This window comes from Pagrus major, chromosome 22, assembly GCF_040436345.1.
Source record: "Pagrus major chromosome 22, Pma_NU_1.0".
Lineage (NCBI taxonomy): Eukaryota > Metazoa > Chordata > Actinopteri > Spariformes > Sparidae > Pagrus > Pagrus major.
Window position 1 is genome coordinate 16976669 of NC_133236.1, and position 16784 is coordinate 16993452.

At 43.4% G+C, this 16784-nt stretch overlaps 2 protein-coding genes across 2 annotated transcripts in view; both read right to left on the reverse strand.

Moving 5' to 3' along the window:
- zpax1 (zona pellucida protein AX 1) overlaps positions 1-16784 on the reverse strand; it is a 91587-nt gene that overhangs the window by 41543 nt on the left and 33260 nt on the right. The window lies entirely within an intron of this gene.
- LOC141017722 (apolipoprotein B-100-like) overlaps positions 1-16784 on the reverse strand; it is a 37069-nt gene that overhangs the window by 2828 nt on the left and 17457 nt on the right. Inside the window, 24 exon segments of the mRNA XM_073492452.1 lie at positions 165-357; positions 711-832; positions 1756-1827; positions 2137-2262; positions 2543-2680; positions 2817-2951; positions 3058-3187; positions 3324-3591; positions 3688-3915; positions 4018-4317; positions 4460-4600; positions 4821-4941; positions 6000-6145; positions 6259-6366; positions 6500-6593; positions 6678-6972; positions 7253-7425; positions 7523-7710; positions 7842-7947; positions 8765-8833; positions 11484-11847; positions 13345-13506; positions 13977-14098; positions 14131-14735. Coding sequence (XP_073348553.1) covers positions 165-357; positions 711-832; positions 1756-1827; positions 2137-2262; positions 2543-2680; positions 2817-2951; positions 3058-3187; positions 3324-3591; positions 3688-3915; positions 4018-4317; positions 4460-4600; positions 4821-4941; positions 6000-6145; positions 6259-6366; positions 6500-6593; positions 6678-6972; positions 7253-7425; positions 7523-7710; positions 7842-7947; positions 8765-8833; positions 11484-11847; positions 13345-13506; positions 13977-14098; positions 14131-14735 — 4406 coding nt within the window.

Genomic DNA, 16784 nt, shown 5'->3' on the forward strand with positions numbered 1-16784 from the left:
AAAAAGGTTATATTTAATCTTTGGTATAGTGTTTTTATCTCTTCAAACCTTTAGTCCAAATATGAATTCACTAAGACAAAGGTTTAACTCTGACCAGCTGTTTCATAAAAAGGCCCCTAATTTAATATCCTTTTATGATCACAGGGATTTAGAGGTGTACCAACCTTGTGCATGATGATTTTGCGCTGAGCAGGTTCTGCCATGTCAATCATTCTTTGGACAACGTAGTTGGCGTACTGGTCCTTCATCATGGTGTACAGGGCGCTGTGGGGCCCGTCTTTCTGGCAGCACACTTCATCGATCAGCAGAGCTCTCTCTGCACGTGAGGAGTGGATCACACACTTCTCCACGACATTACTGAGGACAGAGAGAGAAAAGCTTTTATCACACAAATTAATTCATAACCGAGTTGAAGGAGTTGCAGCACCGGTCATGGTCATGTCCTGCTGGATGCTTTTTATATCTCCATTTAGAAGAGTTTGAATCAGTTTCCTTGTATGTCAATGTTCTAATTGTGATACATAATTAAGAGGCCTGTTGAATTGATGTTTAAAAAATGAACCAGTGGGTGGTGTTTTGAAAATGTGCCATTAGAAACAAAGAATTTCACAATTTTCTAACAATTTACAGACCAAACAACCAACCAATTAATCGAGAAACTAATCAACAATGAAAATAACCATTAGTTGCAGGCCTAAGACATAGCTTACCTTGCAAATTTGTGTTGGCTAAGGACGAGAACCTTCCCACGAACCTCTGCGACTATCTTGCTCTTATCCTCTGGCCTGCCGTGCTCCAAAACATGCTGAATGACGTAGTTACCGTACTGATCCTGCAGGAGGCAGTGGAGGACGTGAGTTCAAGGTAAACAGCCAGTACAATAGTAATTAATCACAAAAGGACTCCGTGCGACACCCTTTATTCTGATTGATACTCATGCACTACTTTTCACCATTGGTCTTAATGGGTGTGAGATAATCATGCATCTCTAGATAGATAGACGAATGAGTGACACCCCCATCAGTAGTCTAACAAATAACCCTTACGTCATCACTGCGGAAGGTCAGACAAAGCAGATGCTGCTGGTTTGGAGTGCTGCTGACCAGACAACACAACCAATAGCATCTTTGCCCCTTCAGAAATGGGTGATAGACAGTTATGGGTGTGGTTTTAGTGTGACAAGATGGAGACAAGAACTCACCTGACCAAGCAACAAATAATACCACTCTGACTTGATCTTTTTTTAAGTAGTAATTTGTTGGGTAGGTAACGTAATCTCCACCTTTAATTTAGAAGTATTTGCCTTCAAATCCATTTCCTGTCAATCTGTTTTACCAAGAACCTGCATTCTTTAGCTCTTAAACTTCAAAGTACTCAAGGTGAAGTGATTTACAAACACTTTAGTTGCCCAAAGAGTTTCAAACTCCCAGAAATCTTCTATCAAATAATTACATGGAAATCAAGAAGGAAAACAGAAAAACAGATTGATCAAGAGATGCTGGAGGCAAAAGAGAGGGATCATCAGACAGCAGGGAAGCATGTGCCTTGTAATTTCCTCTGTGGCATAAAGCAAGAGAGGGAAGAAGGTGAGAAAAAGGCGGCTCAGTGGGTTAGGAGAAGGCCTGTAAAAGAAGTTGGGAGTTGGAGAACTATCTAAATGTTAAATTAGATTGTTTATAAGAGAAAAGATTAAAAAAAAGGGAAAGAGGAAGGGAGAACGGGGACATCCGCGAGAGAGAGGCAAATTGCTCTGACCTTGAACAGTGCATCACGGGACACTGTATAATATGTTTTGGGTGTCATCTCCAATGATACGCCTTGATATTTCTAGATGGAATAAGTGAGGGGGCAGGGTGGATGTTTAAATAATCACATATGTCAGATGTAATGACAGCTAACAGCACAATTACATTCATCCTTACACTTTACACTTAGCAAGACCACAAACTACACAGGACCAATGACAGGCTGAAAATATGAAATGCTCAAACATGAAGGAGACATGCGAATACATGAGACAAGCACATTTCTCAACAACCATCTGTCACATCTAGCAAACGTAAAAAAAAAAAAAAAAGACTTTTGCAAACAACGTGGGCTTAGAAAGGAGACAAGACTGGAGACAGATGTGCTCACCTGGCCCAGCTGTTCAGAGTGCTGATGCAGCTCTTCCAGGATGGGCAGAGTCTGCTCCTGGGTGCAGTGCTCCAAAATCCTTTGGATAACTCTGCAGCCATAAGGGTGTGTGGAGAGCACAAACACCTGCGAAAGGAAGTAAAAATAAGAGTTGATTAATATAGAGGTAGTTTAACAAAAATTGAGCTGTTACCTAATTTGCGTTCAATAATTTGACATTCCTTAATGTTCATGTGATGGATCTATAAGTTATGTTTCTGTGGTTTGGTTTTGGTCAGAGGAAATAAACATTTGGATTTATGAAGGTCTTTTAAAACAATTAACATTTCCATCCCCACCAACTTAAAATGTAGATTATAAGAGGAATGTCTGGCAGCTGAGTTATTGCTTAAAATAATAAACCCACCTGTCCCTGGAAGGCATCAATAATGAACTGCAGGGCCTGCGGCTGGACACACTCAATACACTTCTGCACCACATGGTTTCCATTCTGGTCCTTGACACACTTCAAGACGTGGCCATCAAGCTCTCGGACGATGTCGCTCTGAAGTGAAGTAAATAGGGACAATTTTTACAGATGTCAGTGTTTGAATTGAAAATTAAAGACAAAAAGACGTTAAGAAGATCAATACAACATCATTAGCAGAAACTTTGTGAAAAACAAGTGAAATCTCACTTACAATTACCTGCTGGTCTGAGGAAATCGACTCCAGGGCTTTCTGAATGACCCTGCAACCATACATCTGCAAAGCCAGGGGCAGGACGTGTCCACGGATACGTGTTGCCAAAGCCAGCTTCTGGTCTGCACTTCCAAACTGACCGACACAAAACAAACTCCATTTTCCACAGATGAAACAGAACGAGAGTCTCTGTTCTAAAAAAACAGAAATGACACCAAGGCAAACTTTAAACAGTCCCAACCTCAAAGAACTTTTGGATGACGTAATTCCCAAACACATCAGTCATCAGTTGGTATGCTGCTTGCAGAATCTCTCCGAACACCATCTGCCTCTCAGCAGGAGTGGCTCTTTCAAGCTTCTGCTGGATAAATCTAGACAGACAAGATTGGAAAAAGAGTCGAGATGGAAAATTAAGACACCAACGCAGTGCACTCCTAGTGTTTAGGTTTACAGTTCAAATAGCTGAATCAAGTAGCATTTTTATGCCAAAAAGCACATCTGAGGCACCTGGATCCATGCTGGTCTTGAGAGAACTCCACCATGTGTCCAGGCAGATCACGGAGTTGGAGGTTTGGGAAGCGATTGTTCCTGAAGTCCTCCAGTAGGCGGCTACGTCCGGACGGCATGACATCGGAGCGACTGTAGCGGGGTCGAGATGGAGGGAACAGCTGGCTGCTGGAATTGAAGAGACTGGACGTCCCGCCGGCGCTTCGGTACTTTGCCTCAGCTCCAGGCGCTGCGGAAATGTAACGCCCGCTGCCATTGGTCAGGCCACCTAGGATGACAGGCAGTTGACCACGATCATTGTAGTTGTTATGCATAGTGACAGAACTTAATATGAATTCACCATTTACATGAATATTAGGCTTACCTAGGTGAAGGCTAGAGGAAGATCCATGAGAGGAGGGCAGAGAGGGGGGAGGAGTGAGTGGGGAGTGACCTGGTGTGAGGCCAATAGGACTGGGTGAAGACGAATAACCCAGGCTGTTGTAAAAGGGCTGGCCGATGGGGGTTAAACTGCTGCCGCCGCGTTTGTATAAGTCAGAGCTTGCCAACAGGGAGTCCCTGCGAGATACACTGCTACTGGTAGAGCTGGATACTGCAAGAAAAAACAAGAAAAAAAAGACCGATGTAAGTAAACAGATCCTTTACAATAAACACTTTCTTTAATCGTCATGTAGCTTGTGGCAGAGTCACTGACCAGAGGAGCCAAAGCCTCCAAGAGCAGAGCCCAGACCAACACCAAGGGAGCCGCCGGTACTGCTGAAGCCCAGAGAGGAGCTTGGTGGTGCAGCAGAGGTGTGTGAGAAAAGGGAGCTGCTCTGAGACGTGTTGGGGACTGATCCAGATCCGTAGAAAGAGCTGGAGGGCAGGCCACTGCTGGGTGGGGGAGCCTGCTGCTGCTGCGGCTGGGGCTGAGGTTGAGGCATTGAGCGGTACAGTCCGTTGGCTGGAGGACCAGACATGTTGTTACCGGAGCCAGATGCTGACACCGCAGCTGCTGGTGGAGGCAGAGAGGAAGAGTGTGAAGGATAAAAAGAGAGCCAAGGTCAGAATGGCTGCGAGTGGTACTAATTAAATAAGCTCAGAGAGGAGTGGATCCACACATTGATAAGTATACGGACAGGTGGACTAGTAATTACCAGCTTGTGCTGCTGCAGGGTTGATGAGGAGAGGGGTCTGGACTAGACGGACTGGCCCACCTAGACTAGTTCGGGCACCAGGGCCCATTACCAGGGCCCCGGTCTGGTCATAATAGGCTGCAGGGGCCAACACCTGATAACCTGAGAAATAAGGAGCAGAAAAATTACTCAGCAATTATACATTTCAACATATACACAACAGTTCAAAACAATTCAATAACAAGGTAGATGTTTCTAGTGTCAGACCAATTACTAAGTCATGCACATCACTACAAAATATACTCAAAGAGCTGTTCAAATGACATCAAGCAGTAAAGATAACTGTTTGGCTGTTAGTTAGTTTGTTAGGTGGTCTACCTACCAGGCATTCCTGCGTAGGCCAGTGCTGGGTTTGCAGCAGCTGCTGCAGCTAGAGATTCTTGCTGGCTCTGTTGGCCTTGACCCGGTGTAAGAGGTCGCTGGTTGCTTCCTGTACGCATCACCTGGAGGAAAAGGTAAGGACACAGTCACACCTACAAGCTCCTGAAAACGTGCCTTCAAATATTAGGTATTTCTATGTTGCATTAAACAAATAAAACTAGTCAGAGCTTCATCTGGACTGAGTGGGTTCAGCTTGATCAGATTAGATTGACAGTTGCCTAGCAACATAAACATCACTCTGAAGTGAACTGAGCCACACCCACTTTTAAACCCAAGCACAGCAGGACAAATATAGAAACCCCTCATTTGAAAAAACACACAAACAAGTAATTTTCTATTAAATTTAGAACTGGATTATTTTGTGTTTGTTTAACTGTGTGTGCTCATACCATGAGATGATTGAGCCTTTAAATCTGAAGAACACAGACGCTTAATATTTAGAAACAAGGGGGCTCTTTAGTTGAATCAGGCTTATTTATATAACATTTCCTTAAGCAGGTTAAAATAAGTTATCATGTGAATGTATCCATCCTGGTGAGTTTGATCAGGTCACATTAGCTTCACCTCAAGTTTAACCAGCGTTACAGTTTTCTCACTTGTTCCTCTTTGCTGCTCGACTGTGAACTCCAGTCAATTTGCAGTTAATTTTAATGAACCACATATTGACACAGACTGCTCTTAAAGTCTGAGTTCATATCCTTTTCAGTTTAAAGGATCTGCACAACATTCAGGTCAACATGTCTGCTGTGAAGAGACTGCACTTGAAATCAAGTAACCAACTTTTACCCATGGCTGTTATAGTAAAAATCACTTTTACTACTCGTTCCCTCTTTCAAAGTCACAAAGTAAACAAAATTAAACAAACACACCAGAAACCTGTCTATTAAAACACAACGGGGACAGAAAGCCAATCTGATGAGATTTTAACAATGGTGTTTTTCGTTGTAGTTTTGTACGTACAAAAGCAGTTTTCTTCACAATGAAGTGATGAACTCATCTGGCCACATTAGCTCAGAGTTGTTTTTATGAAATAGCTTAATCCAGTTTAATTTTTAGGCTTGTTCATAATGAGCCCTGCTTTTTATAAAACACCTTTCAGATCATAGACAGTCCATCCTACCTGAGGTTGGCCAGGCCCTGGTCCCTGATTGGATGCTTGCTGATTAGCTGAGTGATTGGCATTTGATGCAGCCTGTTGCTGGAAAAGATTGGCCGGGTACACGCCCCAAGGAACACCATAGTACTGTGGTGGAACCACTGTGGGACCTGAGGAAGACATTTGGATGTTACACGCACATCAAATACATCTGATCATGGCAGCACTTCAAAAACAAACAAACAAACAAACTCAGGGGTATGAAAATGTGCTCTATGCTCACCTGCGAGCGTGGCTGCTGCTGCCAGCCCAGCAGCAGTGTAGGGATCGGTTCCAGGGGGGGCAGCATTGATGATGTAAGGGTTTGGCACAAATGCAGGAGCAAGGCCAGCTGGGTAATAACGGTAATGTAATTCATTATTTCCATATCAAATCTCATTCAAATGAGTATGCAATAGATCACTCGACAATTTGAGACAAACTGTATTACAGGACACATTGAGCGAGACAAAGAGCTGACTTACCAAGATGCTGCTGCTGGGCTGCAGCCAGGGCGTACTGTTGCTGCTGCGCTGCAGTGAGTTGTTGAACGGTCAGGGGATTTGATCTCTGGAACAACTGGGGAAAAAAATAAAAATAATAATTACAAACTGTTGAGCAAACTCACAGTTAGAGCTCTTGATAGATATGTTTTAAACAAACCTGCTGCTGAGAGCTGTAGTCAAACAATCCAACTGGAGTCCCCGATGAGTCCACCTGAATCTGATTTCCCGCATAGTCGAACTGGAGGGACTCCACACCAGCTTGCTGCTCCATTCCTCCCATGTTCTGGGCCTCCTGGTTCTGGAAGTCCTCAGCTGGGGCCTTGTTTTGAGCGGGGTTGTGCTGTTGGAGGGCATGTGGGTGGTGCTGTCCCATCATCTCCAAACCCGTCTGACTGGGACCCATCCGCTCCACGGCCTCAGTGGGGGAGGCTTGACGGCTTCCTGGGGTTGGACTGAGAAGGAAAAGACGTTAATGACCAGCGCACAAGCCAAGTACAAAACTTTGCCTCGTACAAGAAGCCACTACTTTTAACTTCACTCACTCATTTGGACATTTTGATCATGTTTGGGATTCTGTGCTTTGAAATGCAAACATTAGAGGAACTTCAATGAGACTTGTTAAAACAGCTTTGGGAGCTCTGAAATAGGATTATTTAGAAAGAGCCATCGTTATAAAGCATCAAACAATATGTAGCTGTTTACTTCGTTACTGTAAAAAAAGGAAAAACCTACTTAAAATCTTTGCAATCTCTGTCCATGCCATTTAGTAGGCCTCTTCCGTTGGCTTTGGTGGGATCGCTCTCCTCTCCCACCTTCATCTCTGGGCTCTTGTCCTCTTCAAAGGGGGACACTTTCTCTTGGGCATCGTTCTTCTCTCTCCCATCCTGGTCAACATCTCCTCCACCCTGTATTCATACAAAGATTAGGTATGAATGTGTGCCACCCTTGGTTGTTTGAAGCCCTTTCTTTTTGAGTTAGATGTGATACAGAAGCTTGACTTACATATCCACCGTTCCTGTAGCGACCATCCATCTTGTCACCAGGAGAGGAGCTCAGGACGTACTCCACCATGCTCACCCCGAGGCCTCCACCTTCTGAGCGAGGTGAAAGCACAGAATTGGCATCACCATTCCCATGGAAACTCTGGCCTGGTCGCCGCTGCACCATGATTGGCTGAGACACTGAATGATCTGAATGAAAAGCTGCGATCAAATATCTAAACAGTTGTGTGTATATAAACTATAGCTGGGTAAAAGCCCTACGTGGAAGAAAGAAACGCTGCATGAAAATAGGAGACAAAGACAACAAAGGAGCCACTCACGAGATGATCCCCATGCATTGTCCCTCCACTCCTCGCCAAGAAGCATCCCTTTCCTTCCATCCTTGGCCAACTCATCAGAATCCCACAGCTTCTTTGCTGGCAGAAGCTAAAAAGAAATTTCACATATTTTCTAAGCATCTGCAAGATCACCACATGTCTACACGCAATGTAATAATTGAAATACGCCGCTATCAACAACATCTCATTTAAAATCAGATGTATGGTGGTTAGTTTAAGTTTGAACATTAGATTTTAATACAGTAGACAGCTGAGAATTTTTTCACTTCAACAAAAATCTACAATGAACACAGATTTCTGAAGACTTAAGGGGCTGTCAGGATTGTAGTTTGCTCCTTCATGGAGGAAACTTGTGTTTTTTGTCCTTATGCTCATACACAAAACTAACTACTGAACTACTTTTTTGTCAATCCTGAGGTGTAATTAAGGATTGGTTACTGAGACCCGTTATTAAATGGGCCAAAAGCAGGGATGAAAGGGGTGGAAGCTTCTTCTGTAACCAACTGTGTAAAACGGGGATATGATATTGTCTCATATAGTCGCAGGCCCCTGAATTTAAACCTATCAAAAGCGTAACCTGGCAGACTTTGAAATATCGGAAAATATATTATTGTCCATAGATTGATATAATATTGTATCTGATGAAACGAGTGATTTAGACCCCTAATCTTAAAACACAACCCTGCCGAGCTTGCAAGCATGAGAGGGAGTTGGTTTGTGTCTCCTGCTCTTTCACTGGTCACAACTGCCCTCTCCTCGCGTAATCTGATGTACAATAAAAAGGAGCAAACTAAAGATGTCTGAAGGTACCTTTCAAACCTAGACAAGCTGGTGTTTTCTTCTTAAGTCATTACTGTACGAGAACGAAGAACAAGGACTCAATGTTAGGACCAAAAACTACTTACTTCTCCCATTCCCCTCGACTCCAAAGCAAGAGCTTGGAAGTCATAGTTCATTTCATCCACAGCACGGACCTGAGACAAGAGGAAGAAAAGCTGGATTGTAAACAGAATATTTTCCTCAATTTTGTGGCCTTCCATTTAATGTTTATCAGCTATCAGCTTCTGCTTTGAAATAAGCAATTATTGTACTTAATTAGCTTCCCGTTATTTAATTACCAAAAGTATAACATTGTCGAGAATGACATTCACACAACAGATGTTCAAAGGTCACCAACACATGACGGATTAAAATCATCAAGCAGATCGAGCACTGTGACATTACAGAAGGGAAAAACACGGTAGTGCTGCGACGACTTTCACAAAAAGTGAAATCCACAAGTATAGATGACTTACTACAAAAAACCAAAACTTCACCCTGGCCTGATCGTTACGCCTTTGTCACCTCAAATGGAAATCCTTAGCATACAGCAATACATGTCAGAGCGTATAAATATTTAATGGGGTAAAAAGAAAACAAGCAAAGCGCAGCAGTGCAACATGAACCTGGATCGTATCTCTGGTAAAGAAAAGAGACGGCCAAAAGATAGCATCTTTCTTTTCATCAGGCTGAGTGATAACCCCACGCCGACTCCACTGTATGTAAACACAGAGCGGCCTGTTGAACAAAAGGTTTCAGACATGATGGAAAATGTGGACTCAAACTAAAGGAGGGACTTTTGCCCAATTATTGGATTGAGGCAGATTAAGAGGCCATGTGACTCCACGATTCAATCATTACAAGGCTGGCCCCAAACAAGGAAATTAAAAATGTACAATTTTCACAAATCCCAACTGATGATTGGTAAAGAGAGGGGGGATGAGCACAGAAAAGCTATTTTAACCAGAGTTTATTTGCTGAGGGGCCCAAATATCAGTAACCAAACAGTCAGGTCTGGTGGAGGCTCAATAAAACTACATAGAAAACAAAGAATAGCTTTAACTTTTCCAACATTATTGCAGAACAAAGTCTGTTTGTCCAGCCTTTATAGTGTTACCTGTATTAATCAAAGCTCTATTATGTTCTATCAAATACTTTCTATCCAGCCTCCAGTAAGGTGGAGCTCCAGTATCCAATAGTAAGACTGGCCAATTGTCACGGCATAGGTCACACCCCTGCTGTGCCAGTGCAGTCGCCAGAGGCCTGGTCTCACACATTTTATTCTTTGCAGCGGAGACTAACAAGAAAATAATAAAAAGGGACATGGAGATGTAACATTAGTGCGCTGAGCAGTAGGCTCGGGGCGATATCCAAAATACACACATACATATAAATACATACATAATACAGCTTTGATTAAATAGAATACTTGATCTATATACATGTAAATATACGTTTATATTAATATTTTATTGGAATTTTATGTTGATTAGTAGAATGGACAGTATGAATAAATAAAAGGACTGAGAGGTTGATTTGCTGTTCACTTCTCAGCAACACATTCAACACTTTGACATGACAAAATAACATTGAAACTATTAAACTATACAAATATAGAACAATAACCTACAATATTAGGTGCAGCTGGTCTGTCACTGATTCCCTTCCCGCTTAACTCACCAGCCAGATGAGAAATAATACGAATACATTTCAACTACAAAATAAAAACAGTCAGAAAATGTTAGTGTTGTCAAAAATATCCACTTATATTATTACTGAACATTTGAAACAGCCTCAATATTCATTTTCTGCAGTATCGATACACCTGCACCAGCTGCACTCTACAGCGACTTCACACACACTATTTTTAAAACGTTTCTTACAAAAAGGTGATATTAAATATTTACTAGTCCGTTCTATGCTACTAGCCAAGTGAAGGGTTATCTGGTCATGTTTTATTTATCTTTTCATAAAATTCTTAAATGTTTTACCCTCAGTGTTATGTCAATCTTTCCCCTTGGTATTGAACATGAATGTAAATATTTTCAGGAATCGTTAAATAGTCCAGTTTCATGACACCCGACATTTTTTTTACCACTCAGGCTCGAACGGGAGGCTGAGTTCAAATTAATTACTGGCATCAACACATAAAAAGGACCAACTCAGGTTAAACAAATAACAGACTCACCTTTGATTTATCATATAAATTAATCTAGCTGGAGTAAATTATAGACTTTAATTATTACAGCGTTTAGTTTGGGCCTTTTCTCTGCAACGAACATCAAAATAAACTTAATAACACAATTTTATTTTGTTGCTTCAATGCGATTACTAAATTATTTGTACACTTTGTACAGGAAACCTTACACACTCCCATTTTTCTATGAGAGATTCATTTGTCATTGTAAAGACACGTCCTTGTACTGCTGCACCCCCGGGCAGCTCTATTCATTTGCTCCAACTGCAATAAACATTGCCTAGAAGAAAATGGTAATTGATGAATGGCTGGCAGCTGATAGATCAACTGAACATGTGACACAGACGATGTCAGTGGTGACAAACGGGTCTTACTGTTCACATTATGCGTTCAAACACCGACTCTGAGGCAGCACGACGCTACAGAGATTAGCTACAAACTGACTGATCAATTATCAAGCCGAGTTTCTTGCAATTAGCTTCAGTGTTTCCTCATTTTGTTGCGTTCTGGGGTCAGCGTGAGTGAACCACATGTCTGACGGGCGTCTCTACGACTTGTGAAAGACGGGGGTGTTGCTCTAGTAACATTGCAATCACCGGACACTTTACCTGATCAACATGATTGGCGTCTCCGGTTGGCCAACGGTGCTTGCTGGGTGTGCAACCTCCGAGCTGCTCTCCAGGCTGCCTCTGGAAGAAGTACCCGACTGTGGCGTCATCCTGAGATCGTCCACTCAGCGGGGGCTGCGGGGTACCTGGGGTGGGGTTGACAACCCTGTCCATGCCCTGTAAATGTGGGACTCCGGGAGCCTGTCCAGCTACTCCAACTGTGGCTAAGGGCCCTCCACCGTGAACTCTGACACCTCCGGTCTCAGGAGCACCATTTGCATGCAGCATCCCACCTCTCGTCTCCTGCCAGGCCACGTCATTCATACCTAGGATGCTGCATGGAACGCTCATTCCACGGGAAAGCCTGAAGAAGACAGGACATCGTGATTTTGTCAATAAACGATAGTCATCATTGAAGTTTAGAGATACAAACATGAGTGGTTTGTTAACATGAAAATGAGTACAGGCCCTTTTTTTTTGCTATTCTGCACATCATACTGTACTTTGTAGTCACCACAGTGGCTGCCTGACACAAATAACTCAAGTGGTTTAAGTTACTTTTAATAACAGAGTCAATGAAGCACCCATTGTGACATGACAGGCTCCTGTATTCTGCTTTTAAGTGATGAAAGCTGTAAATTACTGTGTGTATCATTGCGACAAACCAACATTTTTAGGTAAAAGTCAAGTAAATTCTCCACCGACAAGAAAACGAGCTACATGGTGAGTGTCACAACTTCATTTTGCACGCAGGGACATGACTATTTCCTGAGTTGCTAATTTCATGCCATGACTGTTCCTCATGTTAAAGATTGAACCGTTGGTTATTGTTGCCCTGAATGTCCAAATTTGCTCACGTGGCTTTCGTTAACATCTGCCTAATGTGGTGGTTTTCTAAGTTACGAATGAAAAAAAGTGCCTGACAAGATCGCTGGTGGCTTGCAGTACCTAGAATGCTAGCTAACGTTGGTAGCCGAGTCTGAGCTAGCTGTTGATAACAGCTAACCTATAATGTAATGATTAAAAAGAAACTCGAAGTCATTAAATGACGTTACTGAAATTTTAGCCACGATTGGAGCTGTCGCTGGCGTGTATAAATATGCGACTAGCTACAACGAGAGATCCAACATTATTGATAATTGTGGCAAACCGACGTGCAAACCTTTCAGCAAAGTGGCTAGCTAACCTAGCCAGCGAGTCCGCTGCTAACAAGGAAGCTAACTCAGCGGCTTTCAGTGGTCATTTACGCAAATTACGGTTTTAATGGATCAGAGTTAGCGGTTCATATCCAGCATGACTGTCATTATTCTATAAGTCAAATCATTTGGTGGCACTAGCGGAAATCGACCATGTTTCTCTTTAGCTAGTCAGCTAATATTACAACATCGGGGGTTGAGCATTAGCAACATCCTTAGCTAACGAGCTAATGCTAACCGCTGCGGGCCTGCTCTGTTTATTATTGGTTGGCGACGCTAGACATCAAAGTTTAAGTCGTGAATTTACCATTGTGTCACAGTAAACTAGTGGGGGGCCGTGTGGTGCGGAAAACAAACTGTTTTCTCGCCTCGAAACGCCTCACTGGCTTGTGCGCTGCGAGCACCAAAATGCACCAAAAAATAGCTAGCGTGGTGGGGGGAAGCTAGCCGACGCTAATTGCCAAGTTGGTGTTGTGTGAGCTAAAACATCAACCTAAAAAAACACCCAGTGGCTAAACAACATGGCCCCCCTTCAAGTCCCAAACAGAGGGGCCTTAACCGCTAAACAAAAGGGGAAATACTCGCACCACGGCGGCCGCGTTCAGATCGTACGTGGTGCGGATCTTTTAGCCGCCGACGTGAAGGAATAAAGAGGAGATACTCACGCGTTGTCGTGTCGAGAGAGGGTCTCTGCTTGTTGCACGCCGTCAAGCCAATTTCTATATTGTTTTGTTTCCTTGGAGAGAGAGCGGTGATTTAGCAAAGGCTTGATAGTCACAGCTAAGAGTTTGCCTACGCTAGTGCCCCCTCCCTGTAAATAGCGTGAACTACGTAGACATGCGTATAACAATGTCAGTGAACGTCTCTCTGGCTCACATATACCTTTTGTACACAATGTGAAGGCAACGCAACGCGTGTTTAATCCGCTCTGACACCTTATTGTTCACTTTAAATCATCACTGTGGCGGATCACGTGTTGGAATATAGTTTGAATGAATGTTTATTTCCATCTAGATAATTCAGTGTTATGGTAAAAAAAATAAAAAAATTTAAAAAAAGGTTGATTCAGGAACAAAGAGAAAAGAAAGATGTATAAAATCATGTTTCTGGTGTTGGATGTGTGTTTTAATGACAACAGGAGTCCGTTATAAACACAAAATGCATCATCATGCAGTTAGATTCGGGTAGTTTGGGCTGATCCTGGGTCGGGTGGGTCCTCGTGGTCCATGACCCTCCTCAACATAAGGAAACCTCGATGAGATCCAATCACCTCCTCCTTCACGCGCTGTGATCTCACCTCCCTATTTCCGATTGGATTGCTATATTTAGGAAACCACCCTGCGCTTTATAAAGAGATCGCACTGGTTACTGGTAATATTTTCTGGAGTTGGGGAAACGGGAGCGGCTCGCGGAAGACGTCTGCGCCGTCTTTTGTCAAGTATAAAAGCCGCGGAGGGAGCGAGTGTACCGGGGGGGACATCTGTGCTGCGGACGGGAAGCGAGAGCTCGGACCAGAGGCAGGAATGGCAGACAACCGCAAGAAACTTGTCGTGGTGGGGGACGGCGCATGTGGGAAGACATGTCTGCTGATCCTGTTCAGCAAAGACGAGTTCCCCGAGGTGTATGTTCCCACTGTGTTTGAGACGTACGTGGCGGACATAGAGGTGGACAACAAGCAGGTCCAGCTGGCTCTGTGGGACACGGCCGGACAGGAGGACTACGACCGGCTGCGCCCGCTCTCCTATCCGGACACGGACGTCATTCTGATGTGCTTCTCCGTGGACAGCCCGGACTCGTTGGAAAACATCCCGGAAAAGTGGGTCCCCGAGGTGAAACACTTTTGTCCCAACGTGCCCATCATACTGGTGGCCAACAAGAAAGATCTGCGCAACGACGAGAACGTGAAGAACGAGCTGTCCCGGCTGAAGCTGGAGCCCGTGAAGGCGGAGGACGGCCGCGCCATGGCCATGCGCATTGGCGCATATGACTATTTGGAGTGCTCTGCCAAAACCAAGGAGGGGATCTGGGAGGTATTTGAAACTGCAACACGGGCAGCCTTACAGAAACGAAAAACACCATCAGGAAGTTGTCTCAAATGCTGTGTTCTGATGTGAATTGACGCTTTTTTTTTGTCTTGGAGAGCAGTGACGCACAGACGAGACGTTTTGGGATCCGTGTCAGAACATGTACGGGCAGTGACCACGGTTTGGGGGATACTCCCTTGTAAAAAAAAAAAAAAAAAAAGAAAATCACACGACCTTGCTTGAACCATGACTGCAAACAAGTTGTTTTAAAACACACCTGATATCTTTGTGTGTGTGTGTGTGGTTACAGCATGTTGTCTGTGGGTCCCACCACATGATCCCAGTCTGACAGGTGGAGGACGAGAAGCCTCCTCTGATGTGGACATGACTCTTTCCAAAGGTCTGCTTTCGAGCCAAGATTTTAAATTGCTCACTTTTTTTTGTGTGTGTGTTTCAAAGTGTTTGCATAGGCCACTGCCTCACTGCCAAGGTTAAGCAAAGCAGTAAAAAAAGAAGAAGATTGCACTGGTTATTTAAGTCCACTTTGTATTGTACGATGACTGTATTTAATTTGGCAAGTTGCACAGCACCTGAACACTACAGCGACTCACAGGCAGGTTTTTATAGAAAGTACACGTTAGTGCAAGGACGCACTTGTTGTGTTCACTGTACAGTTTAGTTTGTTCTGATGTTTGACGCCGTTTTGAATAAAGACACACAGCTTACGTTTACAGTTGAGGACATCAAGTCGTCTCAGGTTCGTTAGTCGGTACCACATCCAAAAAAGTATTGAATAGTTTTCACCCAGCTGGCCAAATACCATTGAGGGTCTGCGAGGCCACACGTTGGCCGGTCTTGAAAAGGGCTAACCACATTGTCCGGTGTACTTTCTGCACGTTTTTCAAGTGGTTGTTCAGTTACAGACGAGCGTACAAACAGTTACTGCAATATATCCTTTTTTTAAAGGTGCAATATGTAAGAATTGGCCACCACAAATAGGGGGGAGCATATCACCAGAGGGTCCTCTAACCGTAGCTGACGTTAGCTCGGTTAGCTGTGCAGCTAGTGGGGTTGGTATTAGGAGGATGGAGAGGCTGTGGCTAGCTGGTTAGCATGCTAACTGCAGTAGATACATAAAGGTCTACACATTTTCTTTCCTTCACTTTCTTTCTGTGTTTTCACTTGAGTGTTTTAAAGTTCTTACGTACTGCACCTTTAAACGTTGCTCAGCATGCTTCTACCCCACATGTTATGCTTGCTAATGTCTACAATGGCACATTCATGAGAAAGGAGTGTTTTGAACATTTTTATATAATAATGAAGAAGGAAGTTACAGAGAGTAGCTTGTAAATAGTACAACCAGCAAAAGAAATGTTTTTTTTCCTTACAGATCACCCTTATCTAATCATTTGAAGCACATAACGGTATCTCACCATGTTTCTGAACTCTGACAGCCAGATGTAGTTTTTCTCTGAAGCAAAGACTTAGACGACGTGCTTGACATTTTCCAGTTACGTGGTTGATGTTTCAACGAGAGGACGGAGCATCTGAGTGCTTCGCTTACAGAGTTTTCTTACAAAGCGTCACATAAGGAAGAGCGGGCTAGCACACTCTCATTTTTTGGGATTAAGCCATCTGATGGCAATTGAACATTTCAACTGTGTTTATATGTTTTGTTTTTAAAAACCCACAATCTTAAGCAAACATTAGGGTATTCGTTTGACTAAAATACTTGACAAAAACTAAATGTAAAGGTTTTTTACAGCAGTGAAACTCAATTGTGATTGATTGAGAGATGACAAACACACTCGATGTCTTCCATTTTGACTGTGAATGTACCTCCAGATTTATTTGGTCGAAAACATTGTCGGGAGCTTTTGAAGTTCGCAACAGAAAGCAGCGTATTTGAGTTTGATTTTTCCAGCTCATGTCTGATCTGTGTCTCCACAGAAGTGTTGTGTTACTGCCCTCTTGCACAATGGTGGGAGAGCTTGTTCAAATGACAGCTATGAACATCGATTACAGAGACTGTTGCTACACTGGGAGTCCAGGGGAAAACCCGTTTGGATTCGCTCTGCTAG